The sequence below is a fragment of the Anoplopoma fimbria genome, chromosome 21, assembly GCF_027596085.1.
Source record: "Anoplopoma fimbria isolate UVic2021 breed Golden Eagle Sablefish chromosome 21, Afim_UVic_2022, whole genome shotgun sequence".
Classification (NCBI taxonomy): domain Eukaryota; kingdom Metazoa; phylum Chordata; class Actinopteri; order Perciformes; family Anoplopomatidae; genus Anoplopoma; species Anoplopoma fimbria.
The window spans coordinates 13,594,911-13,611,814 of NC_072469.1; the positions used below are offsets into that span (position 1 = coordinate 13,594,911).

At 44.0% G+C, this 16,904-nt stretch overlaps 1 protein-coding gene across 1 annotated transcript in view; it reads right to left on the bottom strand.

Annotated features, from left to right (window-relative positions):
- Positions 1–8,845: 8,845 nt before the first annotated feature.
- The window catches only part of LOC129110834 (zinc finger E-box-binding homeobox 1-like), a 49,010-nt gene continuing 40,951 nt past the window's right edge, over positions 8,846–16,904 (bottom strand). Inside the window, 3 exon segments of the mRNA XM_054623068.1 lie at positions 8,846–12,243; positions 12,990–13,170; positions 14,834–16,536. Coding sequence (XP_054479043.1) covers positions 11,363–12,243; positions 12,990–13,170; positions 14,834–16,536 — 2,765 coding nt within the window. The 3' untranslated portion in view covers positions 8,846–11,362.

Sequence of the window (16,904 nt, forward strand, 5' to 3'; positions counted from 1 at the left end):
CCTCTACACCCAAGTGTTCATTAAACTTATTTATTTTTCTTTTTACAAAAAGTACCAAAACACTTTAATATAACTACTTATCATTTTAATAATTAGTAGAATGAGTATTGTTAGGATTGTATCGATACTAGTACTCCTATCGATACTGCTTATTCGTTTGCTTCCTCATCAATGTTCTTATCGGTTCTTTTTGATTATATCGTGAGAAAAAAAGGCAATTCATTTATAAAAGAATCAACATTGCTTTGTTATTCTTGTATGTAAACAAATAGTCTTTCTTAGACTTAATAGTCGATTGACTAATCAATTCAACACAGAAAATTAAATGCAAACTAATATGAAGTAATTTTTTATGTAAAAACATTTCTGGTGGTCTTGATATTGTTCATAAAGAAGCATCAGTATTAATTTGAGATGTTTCATAACCAGTTAAAAGTTCCTCACAGTAATTTTAAAGTATATATTGAATGTGTGGACACACAGTGCAGTATTTTAGCTTCATAAGCCAGCCTGGACAAAAAGAGAATTCATTCTGTTGTGTCTCACAACACAGAATCTTTTTTTTTTCAAGTTACGACTAGAGGCTTAGATTGTTTTGCCCGCAGAGCAGTCTTAATGTGAATCAGTCTTTGATCCGTTGCAGGATAAAATGCAAAATGGGGAATAAGAAAAGCAAAATCGTCATTTCAACCAACAATAATGATCAAGACTGCCATAAACCTCAATCATAAATATAATCATCACCATCATAGGACTGATTCACTCCAGGCCATACACCATTTTAAACATCATCTGGTGACTAAGTGCAAATTTCATGTGGACAACTTGCTTTTGATTCTGCGTCTGTTCTTGCTCAAACACAAACATGACGACATCCGTCACCGCTCACACACTGGGCTTACTGTGTGGACATAGTGCAGGACGTACAACCAAGCTTGACTCAACTTCACACTGGCTCAAATCGGCACTTTTTTATGATGTGGTTGGTCGAGTGTGTGAGCAAAAACACTTCCAAAGGCCTCCTAAAAATGCATTATCATTGTCTCTTCGATTCTTTGATGAACTCACCCAGAAGTGATGATATGAAATTATCACAAACAAGGCTCCCTTTTGTAGTTTCTGTCTTTAATTAGCAAACAGAGACTCCTTTTCATTACCGTATTTTGTACTTTTTACACTGTTTATGTAAAAATCTCTGAAGCCTCTGGAGCCGGTTTTTTGACACAACAGCCGGAGCTGTGAGGGGGGAGCCAAAACTGTTGATAATCGCTGGATTGGAAATAACAGGTGCTGTCCAAGCCTCTCGGCCCGATTAACTGGAGGAGAAGCAGTATATGTGGGTGAAACGTGTTTTGAGGAGGAGGGAGGAGGAGGAGGAGGAGGAGGAGGAGGAGGAGGAGGAGAAGTGGATGCATAAAGACTGTGAGGGAGGAGCTGGCTGTGTAAGTACAGAGAGGCAAAGGGAGGATAGAAGCTCAGGTATTGGTGGAAAGGTTGGGGAGGGGGGGTTGTCTTTATTATTATATAACTAATTATCTAACGATATAGTTTCTCTAGATGGCATTGCTCTAGCATCCAGCACTACCGTTAAGAACCTCGGAGTTATCTTTGATCAGGATCTGTCTTTTAACTCTTATATAAAACAGATCTCAAGGACAGCCTTTTTTCATTTCCGTAACATTGCGAAAATCAGGCAAATCCTGTCTCAAAGTGATGCAGAAAAACTAGTTCATGCATTTGTTACCTCTAGACTAGATTACTGTAACTCCTTATTATCAGGCTGCTCTAATAGGTCTCTTAGATCTCTACAGTTGATCCAGAATGCTGCAGCACGTGTTCTAACAAAAACTAAGAAAAGAGATCATATTACTCCAGTATTAGCTTCTCTGCACTGGCTCCCTGTTAAATCAAGAATAGAATTTAAAATTCTTTTACTTACCTACAAAGCTCTAACTGGCCAGGCACCGTCTTATCTTAAGGAACTTATAGTTCCATATTACCCAACTAGAGAGCTGCGCTCAATCAATGCAGGGTTACTTGTGGTTCCTAGAGTATATAAAAGTAGGATGGGAGCCAGAGCCTTCAGTTATCAGGCTCCTCTTCTGTGGAACCAGGTTCCAGTTTCAGTCCAGGGGGCAGACACACTCACCACATTTAAGAGCAGGCTTAAGACTTTCCTTTTTGATAGCGCTTATAGTTAGGGCTGGTTCTGGTTCGCCTTGGCCCAGCCCCTAGATATGCTGCTATATGCCTAGACAGCCGGGGGACTACCTAGGATACACTGAGCTCCTCTCTCCTCTTCTCTCCCTCCCTCTTTATGTATTAATCTCCTATTTATGCACATTACTGATTTTGCTTCTTCCCCGGAGTTCTTGTGCTTTCTCGCCTCGCAGGTTCCCAGGAATCGGGGTTATATTTGGACTGTCATCGTGCCACCTGCTGAGGCCCTGCTGACACCCACTACTACTACCACTATCATTATTAGTCACATTACTATTATTATTGCCTGTACTATTACGCTTATTGACTTGCTTCTACCCTGGAGTCTTTGTGCTTTCTCGCTTCGCAGGCTTCTATAAATTGTGGCTGTACCTGGACCGTGGATGTGCATCCTGCTACGGCCCTGCTGACACCGACTGCTACCACCATTATTATTATTACTAGTCACATTACTATTACTATTACCTGTACCATTAAGCATTTTAGCTTTACTTCCACCCTGAAGCCCTTTTTGCTTTCTCGCTCTGCAGGTTTCCATGAATCGTTGTGGTACCTGGACCGTAGTCGTGCCTCCTGCTGTGAGCCGACTGACACCCACTGCTCCTTCGATTATTATTATTAATCACATTACTATCCCTATTTTCATAATTATAATTCTACTATAATAATTGCTGCTGTTATTATAAGTAGTCTTATTAAATGAATCATTTATGTCATATACATTGAATGTGTTGTATCTCTGTTATGCTGTTCATTCTGTACACATGACATCTATTGCATTCTGTCCATCCTGGGAGAAGGATCCCTCCTCTGTCGTTCTCCCAGAGGTTTCTTCCTTTTTTCTCCCTGTTAAAGGGTTTTTTAGGGGAGTTTTTCCTGTGCCGATGTGAGGGAAGGACAGAGGATGTCGCATGTGTACAGATTGTAAAGCCCTCTGAGGCAAATTTGTAATTTGTGATTCTGGGCTATACAAAATAAACTAAATTTAATTGAATTGTGTACTGATGACCAAGGTGACTGAAGCACCCAGCATCCCCTCTTTTCACCTCTGCTCACACGAAACATGCACATGCACACACATCCACATCTCCCAGCGGAGTCAGACAAAGGCCAAGGTTAAAGGTCATTTCTAGTGAGGCGCGTACACCTAGGGAGGAACCAAAGGTGGAGCACAGCGGGATGGACGCAGTGGACACATCTCTAATGGGAGCGATGGATGGCAGAAAGAAAAAGCTCTCCGTGGTGAGGCAACCGGAGCGATGAGGGCTGAGAGCCAGTTTATTGGGAGTTCAGCTGTCGGGTGCTGAGTGACTCACGGCCTCCACGTCTGAATGTTTGCTCCATGACTTTTCTCATCTCCGGCTGGTCAACGCAGCACTTCTCCCTCAGAGGCAGGGAGGCATCAACGGTTTTAGAAAAGCTGAGGTTATAAGATCGAGCAGCCCCCCCTCATACCCCCCACAACATTTTAAAGAGACCTGAATGCTTTTCGAAACACTGATGTTCAACGAGAACAGAGCTTTGAGCACACGATGTGCTTCAGGGCTGGAGGTGCTGGCATCTCTTCCATATAAACTGCTGCTGGACGAAACATAACACAAATCATTTTACCTAAGAAAGACATACCTGATACTTAATGTTTAAAGTTCAAGTTGTTTTATCAAATGTGTATTGCACTGGTCGGCACCTATAGATGCCTTGCAGTCACATTACTTATTTTTTCCCAGTTTGAATGTCCATCTTTCCAGTCAAGAAAGAGGAGGAGGAAGATGTGTGATGACTAATGGCCTGATTTTCTCAGAAACTCATACTGAATACCTTGCTGAAGACTAAACTCAACTTTTGTCTTAGAAAACCAGAAGTAGCAAAATCCCCTTTGAAGAAACCCCTAGAGGATGGAGAACATTGTGTTTGCTCACAGCAGACAGGACATTTGTCTCATATGCCACCACAGACCTCATGAAGTCAACGATTCAAAGGCGGTGGATGTAGTCCTTGTAGCGCACAGACCCTGTAAGGACAAAAAGGTGAACATTTAAGGGAGTGTAAAGAGATGTCACGCCTCTTTTATGGGCTTATCCACTGACCTCCAGCAGCCAATCAGGTGGCAGGTTTGAAGACGACATTTGAAGGTCTGGGCTTCTCTGAGGAGGACGGGACAATGGGATTACACAGAACACACACACACACACACACACACACACACACACACACACACACACACACACACACACACACACACACACACACACAGAGCGGAGACACAGGGGAGAGGAGAAATAGATATTTGCGTTTGTGTGTGTGTGTGTGTGTGTTCATGCATGCTTTCCTGTACGTGTGGGAGGACCAAAGCATAGAAGAGTGGGTAGTTGGGTGGAGGTGTGTTACTTACAACATAGTGCAGTGTGTGTGTGTCTGTGTGTGTTTGTGTGCTGGCAGGTGGGTGGTAGCTTTTCAAAGAGCAGACCATTTAATTGAATTCTGTGCAGCTCCTTGTTATTCTAGTCATGACTGAGAGCCCGCTCCGTGTTGTCCCAGCAGTGTGGGAGGGCCGGCCGTACCTGCAAACACTGGCTGGTTTGCACTCTGTGTGTGTGTGTGTGTGTGTGTGTGTGTGTGTGTGTGTGTGTGTGTGTGTGTGTGTGTGTGTGTGTGTGTGTGTGTGTGTGTGTGTGTGTGTGTGCATACAGGGTTGTGAGGTGATTGTGGTTGCGCTGGTGTTTTTCTAGCGCAACTCGAGTCCCGATGTGGTAACAGGGAGGGGAAGTGGTGAAAGTCAGCCCTGAACCTCACCCTGAAAAGAAAGCATGAAACTGCCAGAACATTAATACTAAATATCTATATGTGTGTGTGTGTGTGTGTGTGTGTGTGTGGGGTGGGGGAGAGAGTAAAAAGTGAGAGAATGTGATTTGAGAACGAGTTCACGTGAAGCTATCGACTCATTGTCCTTGTTACAAAGCAACCCAAAGTGCACAAAAAGAGGACAAACCAACAGCAGTCACTAACACACGTCGGCTCCAGCTACAGAGAAGATATGCTGTCTAATAAAATGAATAGAGTCTCCAAGCAATTACAAGCTTAAACGATGATGCATAAATTTCATTTATAGATAGATTTCACCAGGGCTTATCTCTGAGAAACACTGTAATAGGATTCAGCTGGAAGAAAGTGTGTGTGTGTGTGTGTGTGTGTGTGTGTGTGTGTGTGTGTGTGTGTGTGTGTGTGTGTGTGTGTGTGTGTGTGTGTGTGTGTGTGTGTGTGTGTGTGTGTGTGTGTGTGTGTGTTGTGTGTGTGTGTGTGTGCAAGGGAGGAGTGGAGCTTTATTTGTGATTGAGGTGATTGGTAAAAAGGTGACCAGGATTCAGGATAATGAATCTGTGCAAAAACAAGGACACCTAAAACCTTAGTGTATCTCAGCACGAGTTAACGATCGGTTCAATATTACTGTAGCTGAAGGGTAATTCTCCAGGGGGATGTTTATGGTACGAGCTAAATACAGCACAATGACAATCCAATCAACCCTTTGGTACGCACACACACACACACACACACAGGAGGATGTTCTCACTGACCTCCTCGATTGTTGACCCTGGAGTCCTTTGACCGCTGCAGTTTGACACACATTTGTGTTTTTTTATGGTTGGTTCTTACAATCAAAAGAAACTGGATGACAAAACGCTTTCCAAAGTGGCAGAAGCTTAAAGATCTGTAAAGGTATGATTTGGTGGAATTTTAATGGAATTTCCTAAAGCAAGCCAGACGGGTAACATATACATTCCTTCATGCTTTTCATAATGAGCAATCTGATTTCCATATTGGACTGCACCAATTACTTTTGGTTTCTATGTTCTGCTTTGTTGCATAATGTGGTTGATTATGTTTCATGTTATGTAATATTATATAATGTTGTTTTTTTTTTATCTCAGCTCTGTGTTATGCTGTGCTTTGTTATATTATGATATGCTTAACGTTATGTTATGTAACGTTATGGTGCATGTACTGTATACTGACCAATCTGTGGGATCTTAATTATTCACCCATGTGAAAGTACAATCAATAGGAAGTCCACTGATTGCTGAAATTAAAAAAAATCATTACATTTGAATTTATGGATTTAATTCTTTATTTATTTGTATTTCTTTCCCCAAATAATAGTAGAAAAAGTTGTATGATTTTAAAATTAAGATTTAATTTAAGAAATGTATGAGGAAAAACTCATGTTTTGATAGTGACTCTAGTGTGTAATTGTTGTTTGTTCTCCTCCCATGTGTCTCGCAGGCTACATTAGTAAATACATAGATTTTCAGAAGCGTATGAGCTTATGCTGACCAGCGTGTTAAAATGGAGCTCTGAAACAGCAATTTGTCACATGAAGTGACATATTAACCCTCCCCTTAACACACACACACACACACACACACACACACACACACACACACACACACACACACACACACACACACATAATGTCTCTGTGTACGTTCTGCTATTTAGTGGTTGAGTAAATGAACATGATATTTAAGTGACTGCTATTTCCTGAGAGCAGGCTTTTCCTTCCTCCTCTTCCTCCTCTTCCTCCTCCTCCTCCTGCTGGCTTTTCTCTAAATTTCCCCGGGGAGCTTCAGCCCCCCCCCCCCGGGTTTGGCTCGGTGTCAGAGCCCCGGCAGCCATGATACTTCATCAGGCTTTTGCACCATTATTGGCAAGAGCACTCCATATCCTCTTAGCAGTTATAGCTTTTCAATTTTCCTTTGAAATGCTGAGCCCAGCAGAACATATGGCAATATCTCGGCTTTTAAGTCTCGGATTGGACTGGAGGCCTGTAAAAACGGCCCCGCGTCCCGAATCATGCCGCCACGGGCTACGCGCTCTTTGACCTTCTTCGGAGTCTCAGAGCGGCGCCTCGGCGCTGCCACCGCCGCCGTTTGGAGACGTTCATAATAGGAACAATTACACAACGCTGTCGGAACAGTTTGACACTGTAATGTTATGGCAGGAGCTGTCCTATAAAGCATTATTCCAGCAGCAACCCCCTTTTGTTTCCAAGTGTCTCTGGGGAGCCATTAAACATGATGGCAGTCAAACCTCCTCTGTCACACTGTATCCCCCCAACACACACACTTACAAACACACTCTCCTGTGAGCTCAGGTAGTTATTCCGCCACGCTGCTCCTACCCCATCCAGATTGAATCCTGTCCCACTCACACGTGCTTTTCCTACTTAAGACTTTGGTACTTTCCTGAAAATGCCCCCCCCCTCCACAAAAAAACAACAACAACAACCCTCCTTTGGAGTCAGAATGAGTCAGAGCTTCTGGGAAGAGAACTATCAAATATGTTCACCAGCTATTGTATCATATTCAGCTCCTCAACAGACTATGGATTTTTTAGTCCACTCCATTACTAATTAATGCTTGTGGATGGTGCTGGGGGGGCCGACCCTCCTGGAAACCTAATCCGGATCAATAGGGTTGACCTTGGGCTGGGCTGCAAGCGGGCTGGACTGAAAGGAGTGTTGTGACTGATCCGTCGCTGAGGGTTATGTGCAGGTCCTCCAATTTATTATGTAGTTTAAAAACGTAGCTTGATATGTTTGGGACATTCACTTATTTGCTTTCTTTAGATTTAGATGAGAGGATTGATAGCACTCATACAATGTTTGTATGCAAAGGAAGAAGCTAGAGGAAAAGGAAGTAAGAAAGGATATCTAAAACCAGCTATCTGCTGGAAACAGCTAGCCTGGCTCTGTCTGAAAATGAAGAACAAATAAATATAAAATCCCTCTAAAGCTCACGTTAATGTTTAATAAAAGTCTCAATAACTAATATTTGTTCAGGTGCTGGTGGGCAGATTTTGTCACCTTCAGACAGAGCCAAGCTTGCTGTTTTCCTTGCGTCCAGTCTTTATGCTAAGCTAAGCTTCATGCTTAGCACAAAAAGTGTGAAAGCATTTTTTTAACCCTTTGTCTCCGATGACATTGGCATTACTTTGCCATTGTTTGTGGCCTCAGACCCCAGTAGTGTATATAAAAAAAAAAATGCTTTGCTTAATTGTTTCTCTTAGCTTCGATCATATTGAAACCAAAAATATAATTATTGAAGTGCTAACCCTTGTCTTTGAGACAAACTGGGCTTGCAAAATTGGGGACAATTATATGTAAATTAGCATAAAACATTATTACACCAAATGAGGCAATATCTCATGTTTTATATGTTGTATGAGCTTTGCATAAACAAATATAAATACATTCTAACAACAATAATATTATAACAACACTATATTACTATTATTATTATTATTATAATAAAGTGTACTATATTATATTAATATGTCATTAATAATTTGCAAATATATATTTGTTGCAAACAAAACAAAAACAATGTTAAGTGTGTTTTTGGAACTTGTAAAGAAGGCCCAGAGTCTCCAGGACCCCAACAAGTTTAAATTATTCTAATTTTAAATAATGTTCTGAATCTATTTCCCCCTCTTTCTTTTACTTTTTCAAAGTTATGGATTTATTTTCTATTGTAATATTAAGTTGAATAATGCCGTACAAGCAACAATTTAATATTGTGCGATTAAAAACTCTCAACAACAATATCATCACAAACCCAGCCGCTTGTAATTGATGTATTTTATTGTGAGATGGGGAGTCATAAAAAAATGAACCAAAAAAAAGAAAAAACAAACAAAAACAACAATCACTATAAAAAAAAGATGAGGGTGGTATAAGGGGGAGGGGTATATAAAAGTGGGCATGGTCTTGACACTGACATAAAGTAACAAATTGGCACAAATAAAAACATAAGAACAAATGTCAATATTATTTTGGCTTGGCAAAAAGGACAGTTTGTGTGGTTAAGGGTAATCCTTCAATAAAACAGCACACACTCATGCTATTAGACATACGATTAGTTTTCAAAAGTTCAGTAGCTTCATATTAGAGAGGGGAAAGAAAACTAACATGAGAATGGATGCACAGAGGTCACAGGTTCCAATTTTCAGGCTTGCAGGGTGCGAGTTGTTCTCTTTTCCGAGGAAAAACTTCATTTTATTTGTTCGAAAAACATACTTCAGTATGCTGGAGTCTCAATTTCCAGGCTCGTAGTTATTTGCCTTTTGTTTTCCATACTAAAATATATTATCGTATTAATACAAACTACAGTCTTGTACACTACATTGTGTAATAAATAACCATAAAGAAATATAAAAAATAAGACACATAAATATAAAAGTTCTCTATGACTAAACAGACATACCCATCTCCTTGGGGGTGGGGATAATACTGCCATTGCTGAAAACATACAGTACACACAAGGAACCAGAACATAAAACAACATAAGAGACAAAAGAAATAATACTGACAGGTAAAAACATTGTTGAATTAAACTCCTGGGATTCATATTTGCCTACATTTTGTTACCTGAAGAGACATCTGAGCGTTTCATGGTGTGTTAAACAAGTGCACTGAATGAGCTTTGAAAAGGCAGGACACAGTTAGCAATTACAAATCATACTTCATCATCATCCATTTGAACACATGTGCATCGTGACTCTTTTAGCTGCTCGGATTAGAAACAAAAGCAACTTCTCTAAAAATCTAGGACTGATGAATACGCAGTAGACCTTACTCTACTCTCTCAGGTGGCGAGCCAAAGTCAACAGTATTCCGGCTTATTGGTTGATCTGGGACCCCGGCAATACCTGATCACGAGCTGCTAAGCTTCAACAGCAATATTCAATGGCACTTTTGATATTCATGTTTCTCTTGTTTAGTTAGATTTTTTATTTTTTTTTGCATATGGCTCGGAGTAAGGGGAGGCATAGGGAGGGTCAGACGTCTTCTTGATCATCTTTCTGCCCACTCTGAACACTTAAAGCAGTAGATCCACATTTTAGGAAAATACCCTTATTTGCTTTCTGGATGAGAATTAGATGAGAAGATCTACACTACACACTTATCTGTCTGTAAATATGCAGCTAAATCCAGGAGATGATTAGCCTCGTTGGCCATATTTACTACACACTGGGGGAAAAGAGCTGGCCTGGCCCTGTCTGGGAGTCAGAAATAGTCCAGCATGCATTACCGCCACCTACTGGACTGGAGTGTGGAACAGTAGATGAGCGGGAAGTAACTGCTAGCTTTAGTAGCGTTAGATTTAGCTTTAGCTAGCTTTTATCCTGTTCTGGTCCTCATACAAAACTGAGATTAGCTAAGCCAAGATAATAAAAGTTAAACTACGCACAGCTAGGCTAAGCTAAATAAGCTAAACCAAGCATAGCAGCTGCTGGCTGTAGCTGTATATTCATCAGACAGATATGTGGCTTCTTTTCATCTAGCTCTCACAAAGAAAATAAATAGTTTCCCCCCCCCAAAAAATGTCAAACTTTTAACTATAAAACACTGATCTGTAAAAGGAACTTTGACAACAATGAGTCTTAAAGTCTAAAAGGAAGTAAATGACTAAAAAGACCCGTCCACTCTCTTTTGCTATTCTTCTTAAGGCTCACAATCCAATGGAAAGAACATCAAAAATGAAACGTAATGCTAACATCTGCTAGCGTGATGGCGTGGTATATCTAGTGCGGTAATACTGAAGGGTGGGCAACACAACTCAACTGCTCAATCCATAGGTAAACCAAGCCACTTGTAGTGCACAGGATTTGTCTTATTTTCCTTCCAACTTAATAAAATACTGACTTTTTTTTTTTTGTTCATTGGCAATAAAAAGGTATAGAAATATCTCCCAACTGTACAGCTTTTAAAGGTTAAAATATGAGTGATAAAATTAGTAACACTGATAAAAAGAAATGACCCAAGGTGTTTTAGTAATAAAACATTATCTAAAACGTGTCGGCTCTAGCTTCCAAAGTCTGTATAATGCATTTCCTTCGTTTGTTAAAATTTCTGTTTGTCTTCATCTTTTTCTTTACAAATTGATTTATTTTTATTTTGGGACAGCGAGAAACAGCTCTCCTGCGCAAAAAGTCACTAGTATTTTTTTCAGGCACACCTGGATTTCTACACAGTAGTGAACTGAAAGGAACTGTCAGAGTGACCGGACATCATCTCCTGTGTTCTTCCTCCACACGGGGAGAGGAGGAATCTGATTGTGTCTCGTGGAGGAGTCGGATTCCTCTTTCAGTCAGTATCTCCTTTCTCCTGCAGCGTCTGGTTCTGCTCTCCAGAAACCGTGTCTGTTTCGCCTCCACTCCCCTCTGTGACCTCCCCCTCTGCTTTCCCCTCTTCCGTCACCCCTTCCTCTGCATCCATCGCCTCCTCTTCCTCCTCCTTGGCCTCCTCCTCTTCCTGAATGCTCGCGAGCACCTCCTCCCGCCTTGAGTCAGCTTCCTCGTATTCCTCTTCGGCCTCCATCTCTGTCTTCTCCTCCTCTTCTCCTCCCTCCACCAATACTCTCTCTATCTCTTCCTCATTGCTCTCCTCCTCTCTTTCTCCCTCCACTAGTTCTGTCTCCATCTCCATTTCCTTCTGATTCCTCTCCTCCTCTCCTCCTCCCTCCTCCAATACTCTCTCTCCCTCCTCCTCTCCTTCTCCCTCCTCCAACACTCTTTCCGTCTCCTCCTCATTCCTCTCTTCCTCCTCCTCCTCTTCATCCCCTCCTTCGTCCCCTATCTGCACCACCTGGATATCATCCATGTCCACCGCGCCCTCTTCCTCCTCCTCGCTCTCCTCGTCCTCCCTCGCGCTGCTCCCCCGCTCGTCCAGGTCCAGCTGGGAGGGCGCCAGGAGCCGCTCCAGCCGGCTCAGGGCCTCCATCTCGGCCCGGGCCTCGGCGTCCTCCTCTGGGCTCTCCCGGCCTTCGCCTTGGCCCTGCGTCTCCTTCTTGCAGTAGGAGTAGCGGTGGTTCATGTGCTGGGAGTAGGAGCCCGAGTGGGAGAAGCGCTTGCCGCACTTGTCGCACTGGTACGGCTTCTCCCCCGAGTGGAGGCGCATGTGTTCGATCAAGTGGTGCTTGTGTTTGAAGGCCTTGCTGCAGATGCCGCACTCGTGAGGTCGCTTCCCTGCAGAGGAGACAATAAAATATGTGTCAGCATTTACGAGGAGTGAAACCGCTGTTGAGTTAAAAAGGTACAGACATTGGACATAGGGAGGAAGTCAATAAACACTTCAGGGCATTATCTCCGGGAACCCCCCCACACACACACACACATTGTTGTGTAGAAGGCTGAGAGGCCGGTAACAGAATCTATCATCAGTGTATCCAAGGAGAACATTTCAAAACAATACAACAAAATCACAACAATTGAGCTCGCAAATCTTCAAGGAAACTTTATCCATGCAGGGAGCAGCTTTTCACCTAGGGATGAGGTCATTTGGAGCTGAAAACTACGGTTGTAAGCCAGGTATCAGAGTAAGAAAAAATAAACGCCTCTAAGAGCGTTGACCGGCACTTGGCCACGGAATCATTATCTCAGAGCAATCCAAATCACTACCAGAGCTCAACTCTTGCAACATTCGGGGCTTCACATGAGAAGCTGGCAGTGCAGAGGTGGGGAGTTGGCGGAAAGAAATTCTCAGACCTCTTCTGCGCTTGTTGAGTAATACCTGCTGGAATGGAGGTGTCCACCCTTCTTTACGCTGCAGCTCAAAATCCCCCTTACACTCGCACTCTGACTCATCTTTACCAAGAACTAACAGCGAGTGCTGGTGAGACAAGTTCCGGTTCTGCTGGGTGTTTTTTGTTTCTGTGATTCTTGGCTTGTGTTTGGGTGCAGGCCTGGGAAACACATGAAAGGGTGGTATTTACCCGTGTGTTCGTATTTGTGTCTCAGCAGCGAGCTGCTCTTCTGGAAGATCTTGTCGCACAGGTCGCAGGCGTACATGCCGCCGTCAGTCTTCTTCATCTTCTTCCGCGGGGGGCCCGAGTCGGAGTCGTTCTGCTCCTCCACCGTGGACACGCCCTCTGAGCCCGTGTCCTGCTTCTCCTCCTGGGGAATGTGAGAAATCACAGATGTATTCAAAATGTTTTGACCATGAATGACTCAGAAATGTACCAATACTAACGAACAAGTTGTGTGCGTGCGCTGCAGGAATTAATGCCGTGTCATATCCTACTTAAAGCTCTCTCTGAAGGCAGTTTTGAAATGAATAACAGACTGAATTTTCAGAATATGGGTGAGCAATCTTTTCCTTGGCCCGAAACACAACACATCCCGCTCACTTAGGAGCACACCTACAGTTTCCTCCTGTCCCTGGGCCGGTAAAACTCATCTACTGATGCAGCGGAAGAGGATGTGGGGCAATATCAAGGAGATGATATATACACAGAGCTCTTTGGTTTTACAAGGCAGGTCTATGCCAATCCACTTAACACGAAAGTATAATACAACAACAATAAATCAATGAGGCAGGCAGAGGTGTGCCGTTTAAACAGATTCCAGCAGATCAATAGGGGCTCTGCAGTAAAGTGCAGCCTCATGTCCTCTGGGTGACAGCCCAGGAGGATCACTCATACACCCGGCGAGATCTACATCCATCACTAGGCGTCTGCACAATGAAGAACTATTAAGGGCGATCATTTTTACAAAGGGCTGAATTCTGACGTTTCCATATATGACTTATTGATTACATTTTGGATGGTTTCACACTATCTGTCTTGTCCTGGTGGATTTTGAACAATGAGAAGTAACGATCTGGACTAAGGGGTTTGACTGATCGCTCCTAGAGAGAGAAAAGACAACTTGATTCCAATTCACTTGCTTCTCAAAATGGCTACCGGGTTAGACACCGGGTTATTTCCTGCACTCTGTTATCAACTGGTTTCTGAGTCAAACCTGTTTGCTGTAGCTGACCTAAGTCTAGCAGCATCATAGTATACAGAGAGACTGTATTGTCAGACCTGTGCCAGTGAAACAAGAGTAACAAAACCACTGAAATGCTGATGAGGCTAATTAAGCTGTGAGCATTTCAAAATAACATCCTCCCTTGTATACAGTAACTGAAGAGTACAGACAGGGTGAATTAAAGTCATATTTTGGTTGGCACGGAAGCTTTGTTGGCAAGAGTCAGATATGAAGATTGATACCACTCTCCTGTCTGTACAGTTAATATAAAGGGACAGCCAGCCACTTAGCACAAAGACTGGAAAACAGGGAAAACAGCTAGCATGGCTCTGTCCAAAGCTAATTAAAATCTGCCTACCAGCACCTCTTAATCTGACAAAGATTTAGAAGTATCCACTGATGCCGAGTAATGTCATAGTGATGAAATAGTGACAAATGAATCTAGCATGCAACTATCCATAAAACTACAATGTGTTGTTTCCTCTATACTTCTCTTCATGTTTGGATCGAACAAAGAAGTTATTTATGACATTAGTGAGTTTAAGAGGTGCTGGTTGGCAGGTTTTGTTGATTTTGGAAAGAGCCCGGCAAGCTGTTTCCCCCTGTTTTCGGTCTTTGTGCTAAGCTACATGTAAGCTAACTGGCTGCAGGCTGTAGCTTGATATTTAGCATACAAATATGTGAGTAGTTTCTTCTCATCTAACTCTCCACAAGAAAGCAAATGAGCCTATTTTGGCAAACCACGCATTTAAACAAAGACAGGGACGGTGAACTGTTGCTAAATTGAGGGAAATAAATGATTGCACACCTTCACTCCGTTGAGGTGGATGGTTTCCTGCGTCTGGGTCCCAGCAGGGCTGCTTGCTGTAGTGGTATAGGTGTAAGCCAGCTGGGGGATCAGGATAGTCTGTTTGTTGTTAGTGGCGAGTGCCCGTAGGCATTGCATTGTGGTCACAATGTCGAGGTGTTTGGCACCTGGCTGGCTGGCGTACAGTGCAATGGGGCTGGCGCCCATGGCTGAGAGTGGCGATGCCTCTTTCTTTGTGCAAGTTAAGTTTAGGGGTTCATCCACACTGGTAGAGCCAGAGGAAAGGGAGGGGTAAATGCGGGCTACAGCCAACACTCTCTCTGCTTCCTCTCTGGCGGGCTTTGGCAGCGACAGGTCTAAGGGTCCCTCAGTGCTCTGGGGAGGCCGGGCTGGGACGGGACCGCCAGCTGTTAAGTTTAGTGGTGAGGGGGAGGCCGCCGTGCTGTGAGAGCCATTGACCTCTGCTGGGGTGGCTTCTGTTGGGCTGCCCTGGGTCCCGGAAGGGCTCATATTGGCCTTGTCCTTCCCTGGGACCAGCGACACCACGCTGCTAGCTTCACAGGTGTCCTCCTCCTCCGAGGGAGGTGTCGGGGCACCCAGTGATATCTGACCCTCCTGCATTTTGTCAAACCACTTCTTAACCACATGGATTGGCAGACTGACTGAGTCAGAGATCTTCGCCAGCTCGTCCTTAGTGGGCTCTGCATTTAAGGCAAAGTAGGCCTTGAGCAGGGACAAGAGGTTCTTGGGCTGGTTGCAGAGTCCTCCCTCTGATAGCAAGGCAGCGACAGCAGACTCAGACTTATCCAGGCCCGCTCCGTTCAGCCTGAGACCGTCCTTCTTGCAGTGCTTGAGGGCATGGAGTGCTTCCAGCCCACCGGGACAGTTATCACACAGGAGACAAGTTTTAGTGGTCTTTTCCTCTTTTTCTTTAGTTTCATTGGGCCTGGCTCCCCTGATGGTTAGATCCTCAGGGAGTTTCTGGGACTTGAAGTTGTCAGTGGTGGTCTGACCTGGTGAGGTGGGCTCAGGCTCTTTCTTCAGGTTATGGGCCATGAGCTGGCCCTGGTTGGGGTCCAAACTGTAGTTTATGATGATTTTTGCATTTCCATCCTGACCCACAATGGGCAGACTGATGGCTGAGATGAGTTGCTGCTGTCCGGGATGGAGCATTCCAGTGGTTAACCCCGAGTTCACCTGCCCCTGGCCTTTGGCATTGTTTTCCAGCACCTGGCGAATGACGTTACCATCCACCGCCACTTTGAGTGCATTCTGCAGGTCTGCCAGGTTGATGCTGATGGGAGACACCAGCCCCATAGTGGGCAGGACCACGGCCTGCACTGTGCCCTGCAGAGGAGCAGCGGCACCTCCATTGAAAACCCCACCGTTCATGGCAGCATTGGCTTGGGACGTTAGAAACGTCGGCTTGTACTCGTAGTCCACCGGCTCGGTCTTGATCTGATTAAGTGGCAGCTGCTCCTGGAGGGGCTTGCTGTGCTCCAGCTTCTCCCTGATCTGGGTGCGGAGGGCCGAGGGTGACGTGGGCAGCGCCGGCGACGGGGCCTGGGTTTTGGCGTTCCCCAAGCGCGGCCTGCCGTTGACTGAGATGACGCTGATGCACTTCTTACTGCTGATGTGGGAGCTGTATGAGCCTGAGTGGGAGAAGCGCTTCTTGCAGTTGGAGCACTCGTAGGGTTTCTCTCCTGAATAAAACCACAATGTGTACAACAGAGAGAGAGAAAGGAAGGGGGGGTGGGGGTGGGGGAGGAGAAACAGATTTCCATTAGTGAATGAAGCTAAATGAGCGGGCTAGGCTATGAGCAGTGCGGTAGGAAAAAGCTCTAATGCATTTCAATGATGCTTAAACGCTGATATAATGGCACCGTTGGGAAATGCCCTCTCTAATTGCTGTCCCATAATGCCAAAAGAAACCCAATTATGGCACATTAAGGAAGTGCACACAAGGACTGAAACACAATGAAGGATATCTAAATACAGGGAATTGGCAAAAACGTAAATAAAACATTAATATTGGTTCAACAGAAACGTCTGTGGCCGCCAGTGGCTCATG